This window comes from Glandiceps talaboti, chromosome 6 (genome assembly GCF_964340395.1).
Source record: "Glandiceps talaboti chromosome 6, keGlaTala1.1, whole genome shotgun sequence".
Taxonomy (NCBI): Eukaryota; Metazoa; Hemichordata; class Enteropneusta; family Spengelidae; genus Glandiceps; species Glandiceps talaboti.
Window position 1 is genome coordinate 12,955,228 of NC_135554.1, and position 15,523 is coordinate 12,970,750.

At 34.7% G+C, this 15,523-nt stretch overlaps 1 protein-coding gene across 1 annotated transcript in view; it reads right to left on the minus strand.

Annotated features, from left to right (window-relative positions):
- Positions 1-1,888: 1,888 nt before the first annotated feature.
- Positions 1,889-15,523, minus strand: part of LOC144436859 (cholecystokinin receptor-like) — a 15,809-nt gene continuing 2,174 nt past the window's right edge. Inside the window, exons 2-4 of the mRNA XM_078125720.1 lie at positions 4,468-4,591; positions 2,845-3,246; positions 1,889-2,374 (exon numbers count right to left, since the gene is read on the minus strand). Of these exons, the coding sequence (XP_077981846.1) occupies positions 1,889-2,374; positions 2,845-3,246; positions 4,468-4,591 (1,012 nt within the window). The remainder of the gene's footprint in view (positions 2,375-2,844; positions 3,247-4,467; positions 4,592-15,523) is intronic.

Genomic DNA, 15,523 nt, shown 5'->3' on the forward strand with positions numbered 1-15,523 from the left:
CATCAATATTTGGAAAGGAAGCAACGGACAACAATGCAGTCGAAATTATAGTGTACACCATTATATTGTAATATACATCCAAAGAGTAATAACTGTTATAGGCTTGATAAATTGTCATTGTTCGTCATGAAAGCCTATCTATAAGTCTTAGATTGCCCTTTACCGGTTAAATGTAACATCAATGCCAAAACCCACTAACCAATAAACGTAGAATTCAACAAAGGGCCGAAGTTCAAGAAGTTTTGTAGCTGCCACTAGTAAAAAGTACCTTTAAAATAGTTTCTAATTATGCACACTTATTGTAACATTTTTTGTTCATTTTGTGTTTTAATAAGGTTCATATATACTCAATAGATGTTTGAAATATAATTTAAGCAATATCATCTGAAACAAAAGCTCGTCTTGCTCTACATTAAAAAAATTGCTACGTATTCTTCGTGAGTTTCAACTATCTCAATAGATTGTCGCAAAACCATTTATAGTGTATTAACAGTGCTGTAGTCAAAACACTGTCAGATCATTTATGGTTCAACACTTTCGTAATGGTCGCACGCAGATAACTTCTAGCCATGCACTGTTTTTGTCAAAATCACATTAGTAACAAGAAAGGTTCCGAAAACGACAATTTCCGAACTTTAGTTCGGATCGGGGTTTCAATTCTGTACTTTTATGCTTATATATGAGGCTGACATTATTGTAATTTCTCATAATTTAGCGCCTGTCTAATCGGATTATAATCATCTGAAAATGGCCGAGATTGCGAGTCGTTAGAGATTTGAATACATTTGCATTTAGTTCAGAATATATTCATGAGTTTAACGGAGTATTCGCTTGCGATCACTAATATTGAAGATAAATGTAGCAATTAATGTCGGAAAACTTTTGTCTATCTAACTAAATATATCTAAAAAAACCTCTGAGTCAAATATTTTCTATCCCATACAGAATTTGAAAATGTTAACGAAACATTAATGTTTCCGATTTGACGTTTCCTATTTGGCAGGTGTACAAATGTTGTTACTACGTCAACTGACCTGAAAAGTGTACAAATATCCATTTACACTAATATTTTCTAGTCATTTACGAAAAGCTGTTTCGAATAAAAACTAAAAACCGATGATACAATATTTGTAAAGAATCAAAAAAAAATTCTGAAAAACGTGATGTGTAATATATCTTCGTTATAATATTGTTGAACTAAAAACGTCTCAACGTATATTTAGTGATCGATTTCAAAATCCCTTTAAAATGTTCTGACACAAATTCACGTAATCATAAACATCCTTCGAGGCAATAAAACTTTATATTGTATTGTAAGTGGGACTGGAATGTATCCTAATAGAGTTCGTATCATCTACATAACTGCAGATTTGCCGGCGGCGAATTAGTGGATAGTTAACATTCTGTCACAATTATCACCAATATATTTTATTAGTAAAGTTAATGCAGATGTTTTCACGTCGTTAACGATATACCAGTCTTGCAGAATTGACTGCGTCACTCCTTTGTTGGGGGCATAATGGCTTCTTAGGTTGTTTCCTCTTCTCTTAAGGCAACCAGTGGGCTTCGTAAAACGATAGGATCGAATATTAATGAAGTTTGTAAGGTTCTTCGTACGATTTCCACATGAGATGAGATGACATGTGTGTACATAGGTATATATATATATATATATATATATATATATATATATATATATATATATATATATATATGTATATATATATATGTATATATATATGTATATATATATATATGTATATATATATGTGTATATATATATATATATATATATATATATATATATATATATATATATATATATATATATATATATATATATATATATATTCTCTATCCTTATTTTCTTACTTCTTACTATATATGCTTAAACATTACTTTCGCCACCGGGAATGTGACCATTATCCCTGACCCCGGGTGCGTGTATGTTAGCCGTATCATTAATATTCCATGGTAGATTTTCAACAATCGGGCTCTGTTGTCTTGATGAAATTGTTGTGGCAGAGTTTCGAAATGTACTTGAACTTCTCGTGAGTGAACTGCGGCTGTGTAGAGACGATCTGATAGTTCTGCTGCTGATACTAGGAGTACGAGGTCCATGGAACCCAGTATGACGGCAACAGGTACGACAAGCCCAGTAGAAACACTCCCTGAAGGTACGTGAGATGAACGCGTAACAGATCGGATTCATGCAACTGTTGAGGTAGGACAGTAGATTGAAAGTGATAGCCAGATAGGTTCTAGTATAGCTGTATCGAGAAACGAATTCGAACTCGATCAGAAACACGAACCAGACAAGAGGTCCCCAGCAAATCATGAACAGCGCCACCACTACCAATAACATCACAATCACCTGTCAATGGAAAAAACGTTGTAAATTGACACGTGCGTGAACGTCCAATCCTTATTTTTACAATATATTGGAGCAGAAATTGAATATTTAAGGTGAACGAACTAAATCTATGTCCAAGTAAGGAGGTTAGCAAATCGAGTTCTCACTAAAGGTTTGGGTTCGTTGTTATACAATATCATCTCATGACAGTTTCCAAATTTGTGTTTGGATCAAAAAGCTTAGTGTAACACACAGTATAGTTTAGGATACATTTAATCGAAAAATAAAAGAAAAAGACGAATATTAATTTTTTTCATGAGACAATTCCTGTGCTTACATAGTAAGTTATGAGCTACTGTTATTGTTGTTCGACAGTTTTTAATGAACCATATTAGTACATTTGTTCGGAATAAATGTCAAATTATTTACTATTTCAAGTATTCCAGTTATTTATTTATCGGTCTACACACTATGCGAATAATAACACAAACCTGTTTCCTTCCCTGGTCGGCATCACCACGTCTGAATAGTTTCATGTGTTTGTGTTCATCAACCAGTAGAGAAGGTCGTGAACTTTGCCTCGTAGCAGTTTTGGAATGCTCGGGCAGGTCAAGTATTCCATTCATTCCGATAGTGCTCTGCGAGGTGCTGATAGGTCTACAGTACATCCGTCGTTGGTTGACATGTCTGTTTTGTAGTTCCTTGGACCTACGTGTACTGACCCATAGCTCGTAGATGATCCGTGTGTAACAATAGGTCATAATGAACAATGGAATCAAATACATGCCTAACAGCAAATAGATTGAGTACACTTTACCAAGGACCTTATATGGCCAGACAGTTCGACAGCTGTGGTGAGTGGGGTGATTATCAAATTCCCAAGAAAAATGTCTCTGTATCAAGGGAAAAAAACGAACAAGAACATGGATTTAACGAAATCAGAATGCAAGTAAAAAATTGTAGCAGTCAGTTATACTTTTAGTGTGTTGAAGTTGGATTGTTAAACTGTTTGGTTTTTTTTCTTTGTTTTTTTCTATGTATGTTTATCTAGAATCGTCAAGGAGACACATCATATGATACCATGCACAAGCTGAGTTGAACAAAAACGTAGGGGATTTAAACTCTGGTCGTTCGATGTCAAAAAGATTAAATTTGCCCTTAATTTTCCAGATTTTCTTTAATTTTACTGGCGCTGGTATAATTATGTTATTCTCCAATATTCCTGACCTAAGGGTTTTGTCACTATTCGTTTAGCGACTCGTAGTGATATATCCCTCTTAGGTCACTCGTATTTTCATTGGCTGAACCAAGACCAAGATTGGAGAATAACACCTAATAGTAGCCTGTCCGTGTATTGAGAAGTGACTGAAGTTTGATGTATTCCAGCAACCACAAGTGATATTATTTTTTATTTGTTACAATTTCGCTCGCCATCTCTAGTCTACCATGAAAGCATTCAGCAAGAGGCCATACCCCAGCACAATTGTTATGTACAACATATTACTATAAATTAGTGATTGGTCAAAATATAACTTGAGAAAGCTCTGATTGGTCAGTTATGGGGCTCTTACCTTCCTTCATTTATTGATTTAAAAATGCGATATAGTGCATACCATCTCCAGACACTTCTAACGTATATTGTTTTAACACACAATCATAACAACATCACCATGTAAACATTATTGACCAATAAGAGATGTCTCAAGTCAATGTCTTTAACTTTACTTATGTCAACAGTCTGTGCACAACAGGTGTGCTGGGCTGTGGCATCCATGCTAAATGCGGAACATTCTCACACTAACGATGTCGAGCAAAAGTGAAAATGACAATTGTAATCGCTGAAATAAAACCAGACGCCTCTCGTGTCTACAGCTAGGCTATACTAACAATCAAGAATTTTCTCCAAACAATTCTGCTGACATAGTCGATGAAATAAAACATTCATAACATTGATCGAGTGAAGATTGATCTCTTTCCATACTTGCAAAGTTATTAGTTTGGTAGTACTAAGCAACAACTGAAGAGTTGTGTCGCGATGGATTATTTACTAGCCCGAATATATCGATTTGCCTGATGAGTCTACTCGACGTGACCACACATTCCTGTGTACTTACTTTGTAAAACAAGGGTGGGAAGCTGAAAATAATAGCTATCACCCAGACAGTTATAATCACTCGTCGTGCCCTTCCAAGCGTGATGACTGACTTGGCCAATAGTGGGTGTACAATCACAAAGTATCTGAAATACAATAAGACATGTAATATGCTTACTATGAAAATGACGGATGTTATTTATACCAGCATAATGAACAGTATGCCGTGATGTTCAAACAGGCATACCATAGTTTCATTTATGAATTGTATAGACACGCAATTCATATTATATGCAATATCATTCGGCAAGTTGTCACTTGTTAAAACAACATCTATAATTCCGACAATTCTTCATTTTATTACAAATATTAAGGTCAAGGAGACTTCGGATGCTCGCATATATACCATTTATTAAGGGCATCACCGTGGTATAAAAAAATCTCAAACTAGTCTAAGAATAAACACTGAGATGAAACGATGGCCTAAAATTTCAGTGACATCTGTACGTACATGATAATAACGTTGACATAACAGAAATGGTGTGACAGATATACTATTTTAGTGTAATTCCAAGTAGAAAGACCAGGATTGGGCAGTTTTTTAAAGTAACAGAAAAGAAATGTCTTTTACTTTCATTATATTTCCAACAAGCTTTCATGTTGACTTTCGCGACCATTGAGCTTCATTCAGAATCCATGGTACCTCTATTCACCCTTGTTAAAAATATTTTCTCCTTGACAATATATCAAGCAAAGTCGGAAACATCCAAAGTGCGTTCTTGTCGCCAGTCTCTCATTTCATACTGTCTTCTTTTTATCAGTAAATTAAACACCTATTCAACAATTTCTCTACTCATATGTAGCATCGGTAGGGGATGAGCTTATAGACGGATGTTTCAAACACAGGTAAAAACGGGGAAGAAGGCTTATACATGAACAATTCTCCTGCTAACCTTTATGTCTGAAAAAATGGTGTGATTCCGATTAAGCGTAACGTTAGTATACTAGGCAGGATACGTAAATTTTCTCTCTTTGTTCACGTGTTATTGTGTAGTTCAGGTAGTTATGTTTACCGTTTTTTTTCAATATGGCCTCTGTGTTATTGATTTCCTCCCATCAGAATTACAGACATTACAGATTGGAAGAACATTTCTATATTGTCTTCGCAAGTTGATGTCAGTTTCCGCATTCACTATTTCTCGCGAGACTTTACAATTTTCGCGATTTATTTTTTTCCTCGAAAATAACAAATCTGTCCGCTGTTGATATTAAATACCTTGTAAGAATCCAAATTAAGACTACTCACAATGAGGATACATGTTTGAAATGGACGGCATTACCACTGAAAAAAGGAATTTCCTTTTGGCACCGTTAACCTTATGTGACCTACATCATACTTAATAGTGAAACCAACTGTGTAGAATAGGGCAAACTATTCATCTTCGACTTTAATCACCTTCATCATCGTGAGTTTTATTGCTTTTGCCCTATGGCAAAAAAAAACAACATTTCGAGTATTCATACGTAATGCTTATAAGTTTTGATATTAAATTGTTTTGGCAATGTATGTGAAATAAGTCGATGTTTGATAGACATGCTCGTTATGTCACCATGCAGAGCATTATTTCTTGTTTGAAGAAAAATAAAATCGATATTGCTCATATTATATCTGCACATGCAGTCAGTAGTGATGACTACAAGTGGAAATGGCGATAGTCAAATACATCTGTCCAGACAAACCGACAGACATATAGACACACACACACACACACACACACACACACACATATATATATATATATATATATATATATATATATATATATATATATATATATATATATATATATATATATATATATATATATATATATACTGATAGTAGATGTGTTTGTTTTATGTGTTACGTTTCTTCTAGCTGGTATGTGTGTGGATGTATTATTAGGGGATAAAGCCTATGGCCTCGAGCCCCTATTGGCGTTGTTAGGGTTTTTCTTCTTTCTTCTTCTGCCATTTTATTTGTCGAGCTAGAACTAGAAAATGGTTGCCCATAAACATTTCAAACTTGGTAGGCTTATCACATGTGTATGTACTCTTGCACCTGACCCAGGAATTTCGATCTGGCCGCCATATTGGATTTCGGGAAAATCTTAAAACTTCTCTTCTCAAAAGCTAGGGGTCCAGTTGGCTCGAAATTTGGTATGTAGTATGCATGTCCCTTGCCCTTCCTTTTAATTTTTGTAAATAAAATCGTATGTGGTCTCCTAACTTTGGCCGCCATATTGGATTTTCGAAAAAAATGTCATTTTTTCTTCTAAAATCCCCAGAACGAGCAGTCCACTTGGTGTGATCTTTTGTGTATAACATCATCTAAGTGATGTCTTTCAAGTTTGCGAAAAGCGTTGCCATCGGTTGACCATTACGGCGGCCATATTGGATTTTACGAAAATTTAAAAGTGACAACTTCTCCAAAAGCACTGCACTGATTGACTTGCATTTTGGCAAATAGAATCAACTACTAGATTACTGTAATGTTTGCAAACGAAAAAAAAAATTCAGTTTAATAAATCCAGTGGTGGCCATATTTGATCTTTCTCCAAATCATTGAAAAATGTTCTTCTCTGAAACCAGTGTATAATAGATAACATCACAGTATGGCATGTAAAAGGAAGACTACTCCAACCTCCATGCAGCACGTCATTGCCTGCTGGGCAAACCGATTGGGCCCCGCAAACACTGCTTGCAGCTAGGATTATGTAAGAGGGGGGGGGGGTAACGCTGTCACTGTTGATTAGCATTCGTTACCAACATACTAGGAGAAACTCTTTTACATGAGCAAAATATTAAACAGTGGTTGAAAGAAAATAACATCTAATTAGACAAATTTATGACGATCATTGCCTATATGTACTTTAAAAGAATGACATGCTCTGCTTATCAAATGACCCCGGACACCAATACCACTCACCCCCCCACCCCCAACATAAAGAGACTAAAAAGCATTAAATGGGAACACCACTCCAGGAAATAGAGACATTTTCATAGAATTATGGTAAAATACGGGTTCTGAAGACATTCCATGATTTTACATCACTTACAAATATTTGCGATTTCACCTTGTGCCTTTATGGGGTATCTTTAAATTTGCTATGGGACATTGCATCATGCATGGGAGTCAGAAAAAATTATACATTTATGTTTACGCAATGAATATTCATAAAATATATTTTACACTGGAGGGAATACGCACTTTGAAGTCAAAAGTTTACGACGCAAAAAACGTTGTCAAATACATAAAATACGCATATATTTATAATATTCTACGCACGTTCTGTATCTTTCACTTTAGCTAACTGAATTCAATGCCACCGTTCAACCCAACGGAAGATGTAATCGACCAGTAGTAAAAGACTCGCTTACCATCATGACAAATTATACTCTGCGCTAGCAATGCTCATTGCAAATACAAGACCTTCATAACCTATATGTGGAATTTGGCTTCTCACGCCTATCTATAAATTCATAGGATAATTATATATGAATATATATTTTATATTCCACAGAAGTAGTGGTTTAACACTCAATGTACGCTTATATGATAAGTACTAGTAGTGTCGTGAAAGAGATGTAGACATATAGAACGATGAATAGAACGATATAATATAGAAGGACAGACAGACAGACAGACAGACAGACAGACAGACAGACAGACAGACAGATAGATAGATCTAGATAGGTATATAACTATATAACGATATATTGAACCATATATAGAACAACATATAGAACGATAGACAGAGAACGACAGACAGACTGACAGATAGACTCTTTTAACAAAAGTTTGCTTTTTAGAACTGGTACATGTAGGTTTACTTTTTTCCAAGTGCTTGCATCAATCAGTTGTCTTTTTCACATTGTAGGTATCCCGGGCGTTTAGCAATAACTCCACACAAATGCGAAATTATATATACTTATCTCAACCATCGAATTTTTACAGACGGTAATATCATGTGTAATCCTATAAGTACCAAACAAACAAACCACCGATATAACTAATCGTTTTGATGACCTTTATATTAAAGTATTGTTTTCCCTAATGGATGAAACCATTCACCATTTTATTACCTATCGACAGGAGGAAATTACGACAAGTCAAAAATACTTATGTGTTAAAATGCAATTTCCTGTTACGATATTTGATTTCAAAAAAGAAAGTTTATCGGTAAAAGAATACTCTCTCTCTCTCGATATCGATTATGCACACGAAGCAAAGTAATATTGCCAACATCCTGCCCTCGTCTGATGAAGTATATTTCGTACATTGATTCTTGGAATAGAAAGCATATCATCTAGATGTGTACTAGTATATGCCTGAAAACAAATGTAGTATGGTCTTTTATTCTGTACATCCAAGGCCATCGGCCAAAAATACAAATATAGTCGCTTAATTGTTGAAGACAGGATATAACTCTGAATAAATTAAGTAAGTGGAAATGTTACAAAGGAAATTATGATAAATTTACAATAATCTCTAAACGTAATTTCATTGCATAAATTAATTGTAAATACAGCAAGACATTGACGAATATTTAGATTATCTTATGAAAGTAAATTTATGAATGTACATGAATTTACTACATTTTGTGATGTGTTTTTGTTTAATTCATCAAAAAATGTAGACATATATCTATTACACGTTTAAATGTTGAAATTTGGAAAGAATGAAGACGCTGAGGTTCCACTAGAATGGTTTAAGTTCCGTATAGCTTAATAACGTAACTGTGAATACCCCCACCCCCAGAAGAAACACAAGTTCACATAACAAGTAATAATATCATATATTAACATTTAGTATCAGAGATCATTGAGGATATCATACATATATGACATGTATGTATGTATGTATGTATGTATGTATGTATGTATGTATGTATGCATAGATAGTATGGGTGTACACACACACACTACAATGCAATCTCTGTGTATGTAACCTCATGAGTGATGGTAGAAAGAGGCTAATTCGAGGGCAGCGTTTTAGATGTAGACACTTGTATGATGTCCGTATGTATCAAATGTGTATGTATCAAACGTTTCGAGATGCAGTGTATAGTGTTTGAAGCTCTATCCGCACGCACGGATGGACACCTATTGCCTCAACGGGTGCAGGCCGTTGGGTGCTAATTGAAGGTCTCCAGAATAATATCGTTTTAATACTTTTCCAGACTTTCTCTAAGTTAGCCCTGGGCATTGCCTAATAAGTTGGAGAAGCTTACTTTAAACCTTTATATATAGTAGACTTTACCATTTTTTAAATCGAAAGATCATGCTATTTTTGAGTCACACAATATCCATATATAAAGATAATTAACCAGAGAGACATTATAACTTATTTAGACGTATTGCCCCAAAGTTCGATTACCCGACAATAAACCTTGAAACCCCTCTTCCCTCGTGGGACAACTTTCTTCATTATGTTTTAGGGTTGTTTGTTATACGTGAGATACGTCGCGTTGCTTGTCACAATCTTCTCTCATTGTCTGCTAGATCGGGACAACATTTCTTACTGTAATGTTAACATTTTAACGAATCTATTATCAATATCCATCAAGTTGATTCAAACCACGTCTTTTTAAAAAGAGTATTACAACTTCTGATCTGTTCGGATTTTATCTTTAATTAGCAAACTTAAGGGTTTCGAAATATTGCATTTTGAGAGTCATAAATATCAAAAAAAGTGCGGTTTAACTGAAATAAATTATCATCTTCGTCTATTAAACTAACACATTGTCGGCGAAATATTAATGTTAAGAGTGGAATACTGATCATGAGATTAATAACGCATGGTTCACGTACAGGTTGTATGCTCCGCGTGAGCTTCAGATCATTACACGGCAGAATTGTCGCATTTTACAGGTGAATAGTAACTGTCCAGTTATATAAATCAAGAAAGCTCTCTTGAGTCGAGGGAACGTTTTCCTGTGTTTACTTAGGAACGTTACTTTCAATATTGATTGTAATCCTTCACGTGCATGCTCTTTTGTTTAAATTTTCAATAATCCTTAATTCTCGACTCTATTAATATACGGATGGAAAGATAAAAGATAGCTGTAATGTTTGATTATTAAAAAAAAAACATCCCCACACTCCTTTTGAATTTAGGTAACAAAACAACAAACTGTGTGTGTAATTAAAGCTAACTCTGTCCATCGTCGCACTTCACTAATTTCTTTTATATACAGTATTAATAAGGTCCTAAAAGTGTGTCTCAAAGCATTGACTCCTTTACAAGTTTCGCGAATTATCTAGGAGGATATCGAGTGGATGATATTAAATTAAATTAAATTTGATTATCGAGAGAGAGCGAGAGAGAGAGAGAGAGAGAGAGAGAGAGAGAGAGAGAGAGAGAGAGAGGGGGGGGGGGGAAAGACAGACAGACAGACAGACAGACAGACAGACAGACAGACAGACAGACAGACAGACAGACAGACAGACAGACAGACAGACAGATCTAGACAGACAGAAGAAAATCGATATCTGTACTGCTACTGAGTTAGATTTTAAATGCAAAAATATCGATTTACATGACCACAGCAGTCACATTTGGATAACTCTGTACCCGTTACGATGATGGAAAGAAATATAACATGTGGTATAGTATACTTTATGACTTTATTTAAATTTCATTTCTACTGATGAGTAGCAGACGTGATCATTGAAAAAATAGAATAACTTCATGCAATTCTTATGCTTTTTTATTAACAGGTTGTGGTCGCTACTCCAAGCATGTGGTGACTTTACGAGATGACATGGCGTGAGTACATTCTATATAGTATAATGAGGGAGGAGATGTATATACTTATGTATACATAAAAACTTACACATTTGTTTATTGCGTTGCAATAGTCTGAACGCTTGACTCTCCGATATTCCCATCCCTTCAACTACAGAAAACGTTTCACGAGCGAAGTTTGGAAATTACGATAAATATTACAGCCCACTGTGAATGTGGCATCTAAATTTCCTACTTGTCAGTACTCCTGATAATGGTTGTTATGGACCAAGGGACTTAGATTACCTACACATTACAATGGTCAATCATTAGACAATGCATCAATGAATTATACATGTCAAAACTAGCGATGCTCTTCCGCCTCGTCAATTCATATTAGAACTCACTATACGAATGGGTTTACCGGTTTATATTTCAGGTTCAATAAATGTCAGTTATTGTGTCAATGAATTCTAGAATCTCCTCGAATTTTAATCCTACATATGTGTCCAATACAATGATATTGCGTGAGTTATTGCGCGATATGCCAAGTCCAGCTTATTATTATAAAGCGAGTAGATAATAATACAGATGAATGTCTGCTTTAAACCATCTCAAAAATGGGACTGAAAAAGAGGATAACGCCATCTCTTTGAAGAGACAGAATGTGGTTGCAGTTAACTCTAACTCAATGTTATCAAGTTACATGTAGACGTTTAGCGACTCCTCCCCTCGAGTCCCCTCCCCCACCCCTTAAGGGGCAAATAGAGGAAGTGACAATGTAGGTGTTTAATTTCATGTGACTTTTTATAAATATTTTCCCAGTATTTCCAAAATATGCGAACAGCACGATACAAACAATTGTCAAAATATTGAAAGACTAAGTTTTAGGTAGAAAATTTGCGTTGGAGCCCAAATGTACTAAATTACATTTAACCGATAAGGTTTCTTCCGTTCAAAACTGACTACATTTGGTAAAAACGAACTGTGGCATGTAAACTTATATGGGGTTCATGACCAACTTTACTATTATACCGTGTCATGTCGAATGTCGACATAACAAGGTAAGTAAACTTATCAAGTAAACTTATAAATTAAGATAACAGAGATTTTTCGAATGTTAATGCAGGTGATATTTATTTAACCTTCCGAATATTTGCAAATATTTAATAGTACGGCATACTTATTAATACTTTATCAACGTAGGAAAAATTGGGATAGTGTGTTACTTGAATGACAACATATAAAGACGAGTGGTGACAGTATATAGTAACTTCATATACATATGTATCAAGGGAATTGTGCTGTACGTGTCTTTGAAAGTGATATATCATTATCCACGGCAACTATCTATCACGCTGTCAGCTGTTGCTGTCCCCTAATGCCAGCTGAAAGTGAAAATCAAACTCCTGAGTCGCGATCTATCATCAACACGTACTTAATACTTGTCAGAACTTTAGATTGTTATGACAACAAATAAAGAACCACTACAGGGTGTAGTATTCGGTGATCGCTTGGATTACAGTTAATATTGACCAAATCGCAATGTATAATGCTGTCATATTTTTATTCAAGAGGATCTCCTAACAGTGTACAAAAAATGTATATAAATGACAATAATGACATGTACATTTGTATGCGTGGTGCACAAGTCGCACTTGGTAAACTCAGGATAAGGAAGTATACACTCAATGAGGAATGAAATATTTATGATATTGCTCCACCAGGCCTAAGAATACGACGCAGATGTGGGGAAAAATAAAGTATTCAGTAATATACTACAACATTGATGTTAGTCATCAATTTTTGATGACATGTTTTTCATTTAGATTGAAGGGACATTTTACAAATTTGATAACTATCGGCGAAATCTATGAAAGTTAGATATTTAGGATGGCAGTTTGTCTAAAGATTCAGGGTCGGATTTAAAGGAACGTTGAGGCATCCGATGGAAAAGTGAAATATAGATGTGTTAATAGTCCATGGAAGGTGTTAATGTAGTACAATGAGGATAATAATGGGGAAGAAGAGAATGTGCAGACATAAGCTAAATCTCGGTTTATAACATAACCGTAGGTATAATAGAATCATCACCATAGACACCATGAAAAACTCGTACTCGATAGAAAGTAGTATTGCTTCGCCACATGCATACAAACCTAATGGTCTTTTCACATATGATGATAAATATCAACTACCCTAGAGTGACTCTCCGATCTGTATCAGGATTATGAAAATCAACAATTATCAAACTTTTCCTTTTACTAAATTAACTAATTTGATTAAAAAAAATGTTGTGATAAGAGATTTTTTTTTTGATAACACTATACGTTTGACCAAACTATCCAAAGATGAAGAACATGTGAGTGCAGATTAGAACCAAGGAAGTCTCCATCATGACTACTGTGGAAATAATACACACTGACAACCACATCCTGGTCAACAGGATTGCCTCGCAAATAACTCTCCTTGGGGAAATAACTTCCATCGCCAATCAATACACGGAATTTGAAGATTTAATAAGACTCACAATAATGCCTAACTCAAGTTAATTGTGATAAACAGTGAGGAAGTACATCCCAATCACATTACCTTTGTTGTAATGAAATCGTTTCTCTCGTCATAAAATTCTTGAATGTAAAAGAGTAATGATCAGTAAGTATTTCAAAACAAAAATTAAATTGCTTCATTCATGAATATTACATACTATTTATCAAGTTTTTATCCGATGGATGCTCGTAAAGCCAGCTCAGGGTCCTTGCACTGATTGCAGTATTCAAAATGCACTCGTTAAAGGTAGATCCGTAAAACCATAAAATCGCCAAACTGTATGTTGCCATTAATACAGATGTTATATTTACTGTTGTAAGTAATCTTTTTTTCCTTTACCTTCTGACTGAAACTGTTAAATCCGAACACAAGGATATGATTCATTGATTTTGTTAACGGCTATAAGCCCCTCTCTAGTGTACATATAATTTACTGTTGTTTAATCAAGCGTAACTCTCATAGTGTTCTACACAAAAGGCAAATCTGAATGGTTCGTGAACTACAAGCTAAGAGCAATGTAATAACTAATCTAACGCTACGTTTGTTACACACGTCGCTGGGGCTTTTTTTCATGCCAACTTGTGTGTTAGTATGACCCACTTATATTTACTGCAATATGCGTTTTAGGAATAAAGGATAATATACGAACTGGACTTTGAGAGAAACGATGGCAAATACAGAGGACGTTTTATTGTATCTTAATAATTGGCTACATTGAATTGCATATTATCGGTTATTTTATTGCATATCTTCATATAATCGTACAATATTGCATATACTATTTCTGTGTTGTACGTTGCATCGTATTATGCCGTATCGTATCGTATTGCAGGACATGGCGTGATGTCATGTCGCATTTATTTTCGTTTGTTTCATACATTGCGTCGTATCCTGTGTTTTTCATCATAGTATTGTAATGTAATGTCGTCTCCGCTTGAAAGCTGCCCGTTTGAAGGAAAACTAATAAGAATAATAATACCATCTTAGAGATCTGATAATTAAACTTTACTATCTGTTATCATTAAGATTATGATATGTACCATTCTCTTGGGATCTCATCCGTTATTGAGTGGGCGCATTGATATTGCTTTAATTCACGTTTATGTTTTACAGGAGTGTTAGGAGTGTTTGAATTAATCACAACATACAAGGTGGGTGATCGTAGAGTCAATGACATTTGTAACTCAATCTTGTAAATGTAATTGTGTATACTGATACGCGTTATGAACAGTGGGACACTAAGCCTTTTACAGGACGCCATCGATCTCTGTTTCACGTTAACGTTGTTTTGATCAACACGCAACTAACAGTATAATTCTATGAAGTTCTAAATTCAAAATTCACAAATTCCATTTCTTGTGATATGGGTGCCACAGTTGAAGCTGGTCGATACATATCTAGTTTGCTGTCGGCACTTTGATATTAATTCTGAACTTTTATTTAATAAATTAAGATTTTTCAGCTATATGATGCATAACTTTTCTGTCAGGCAGTGGTCACACCGCTTCGATATATTTGAATAGGAAGTCGCATGTGTAGTGACTGACCAGTCAGTGCTATACTCGTGACCTTCCCCCTTTAAATTACAGAAATGTTTTGATAGCTCATTACAGCTGTGGTATATATATATATATATATATATATATATATATATATATATATATATATATATATATATATATATATATGTATTTATTAAATATATATATGTATATATATAATATATATATACACACACACATATATATATATACACACA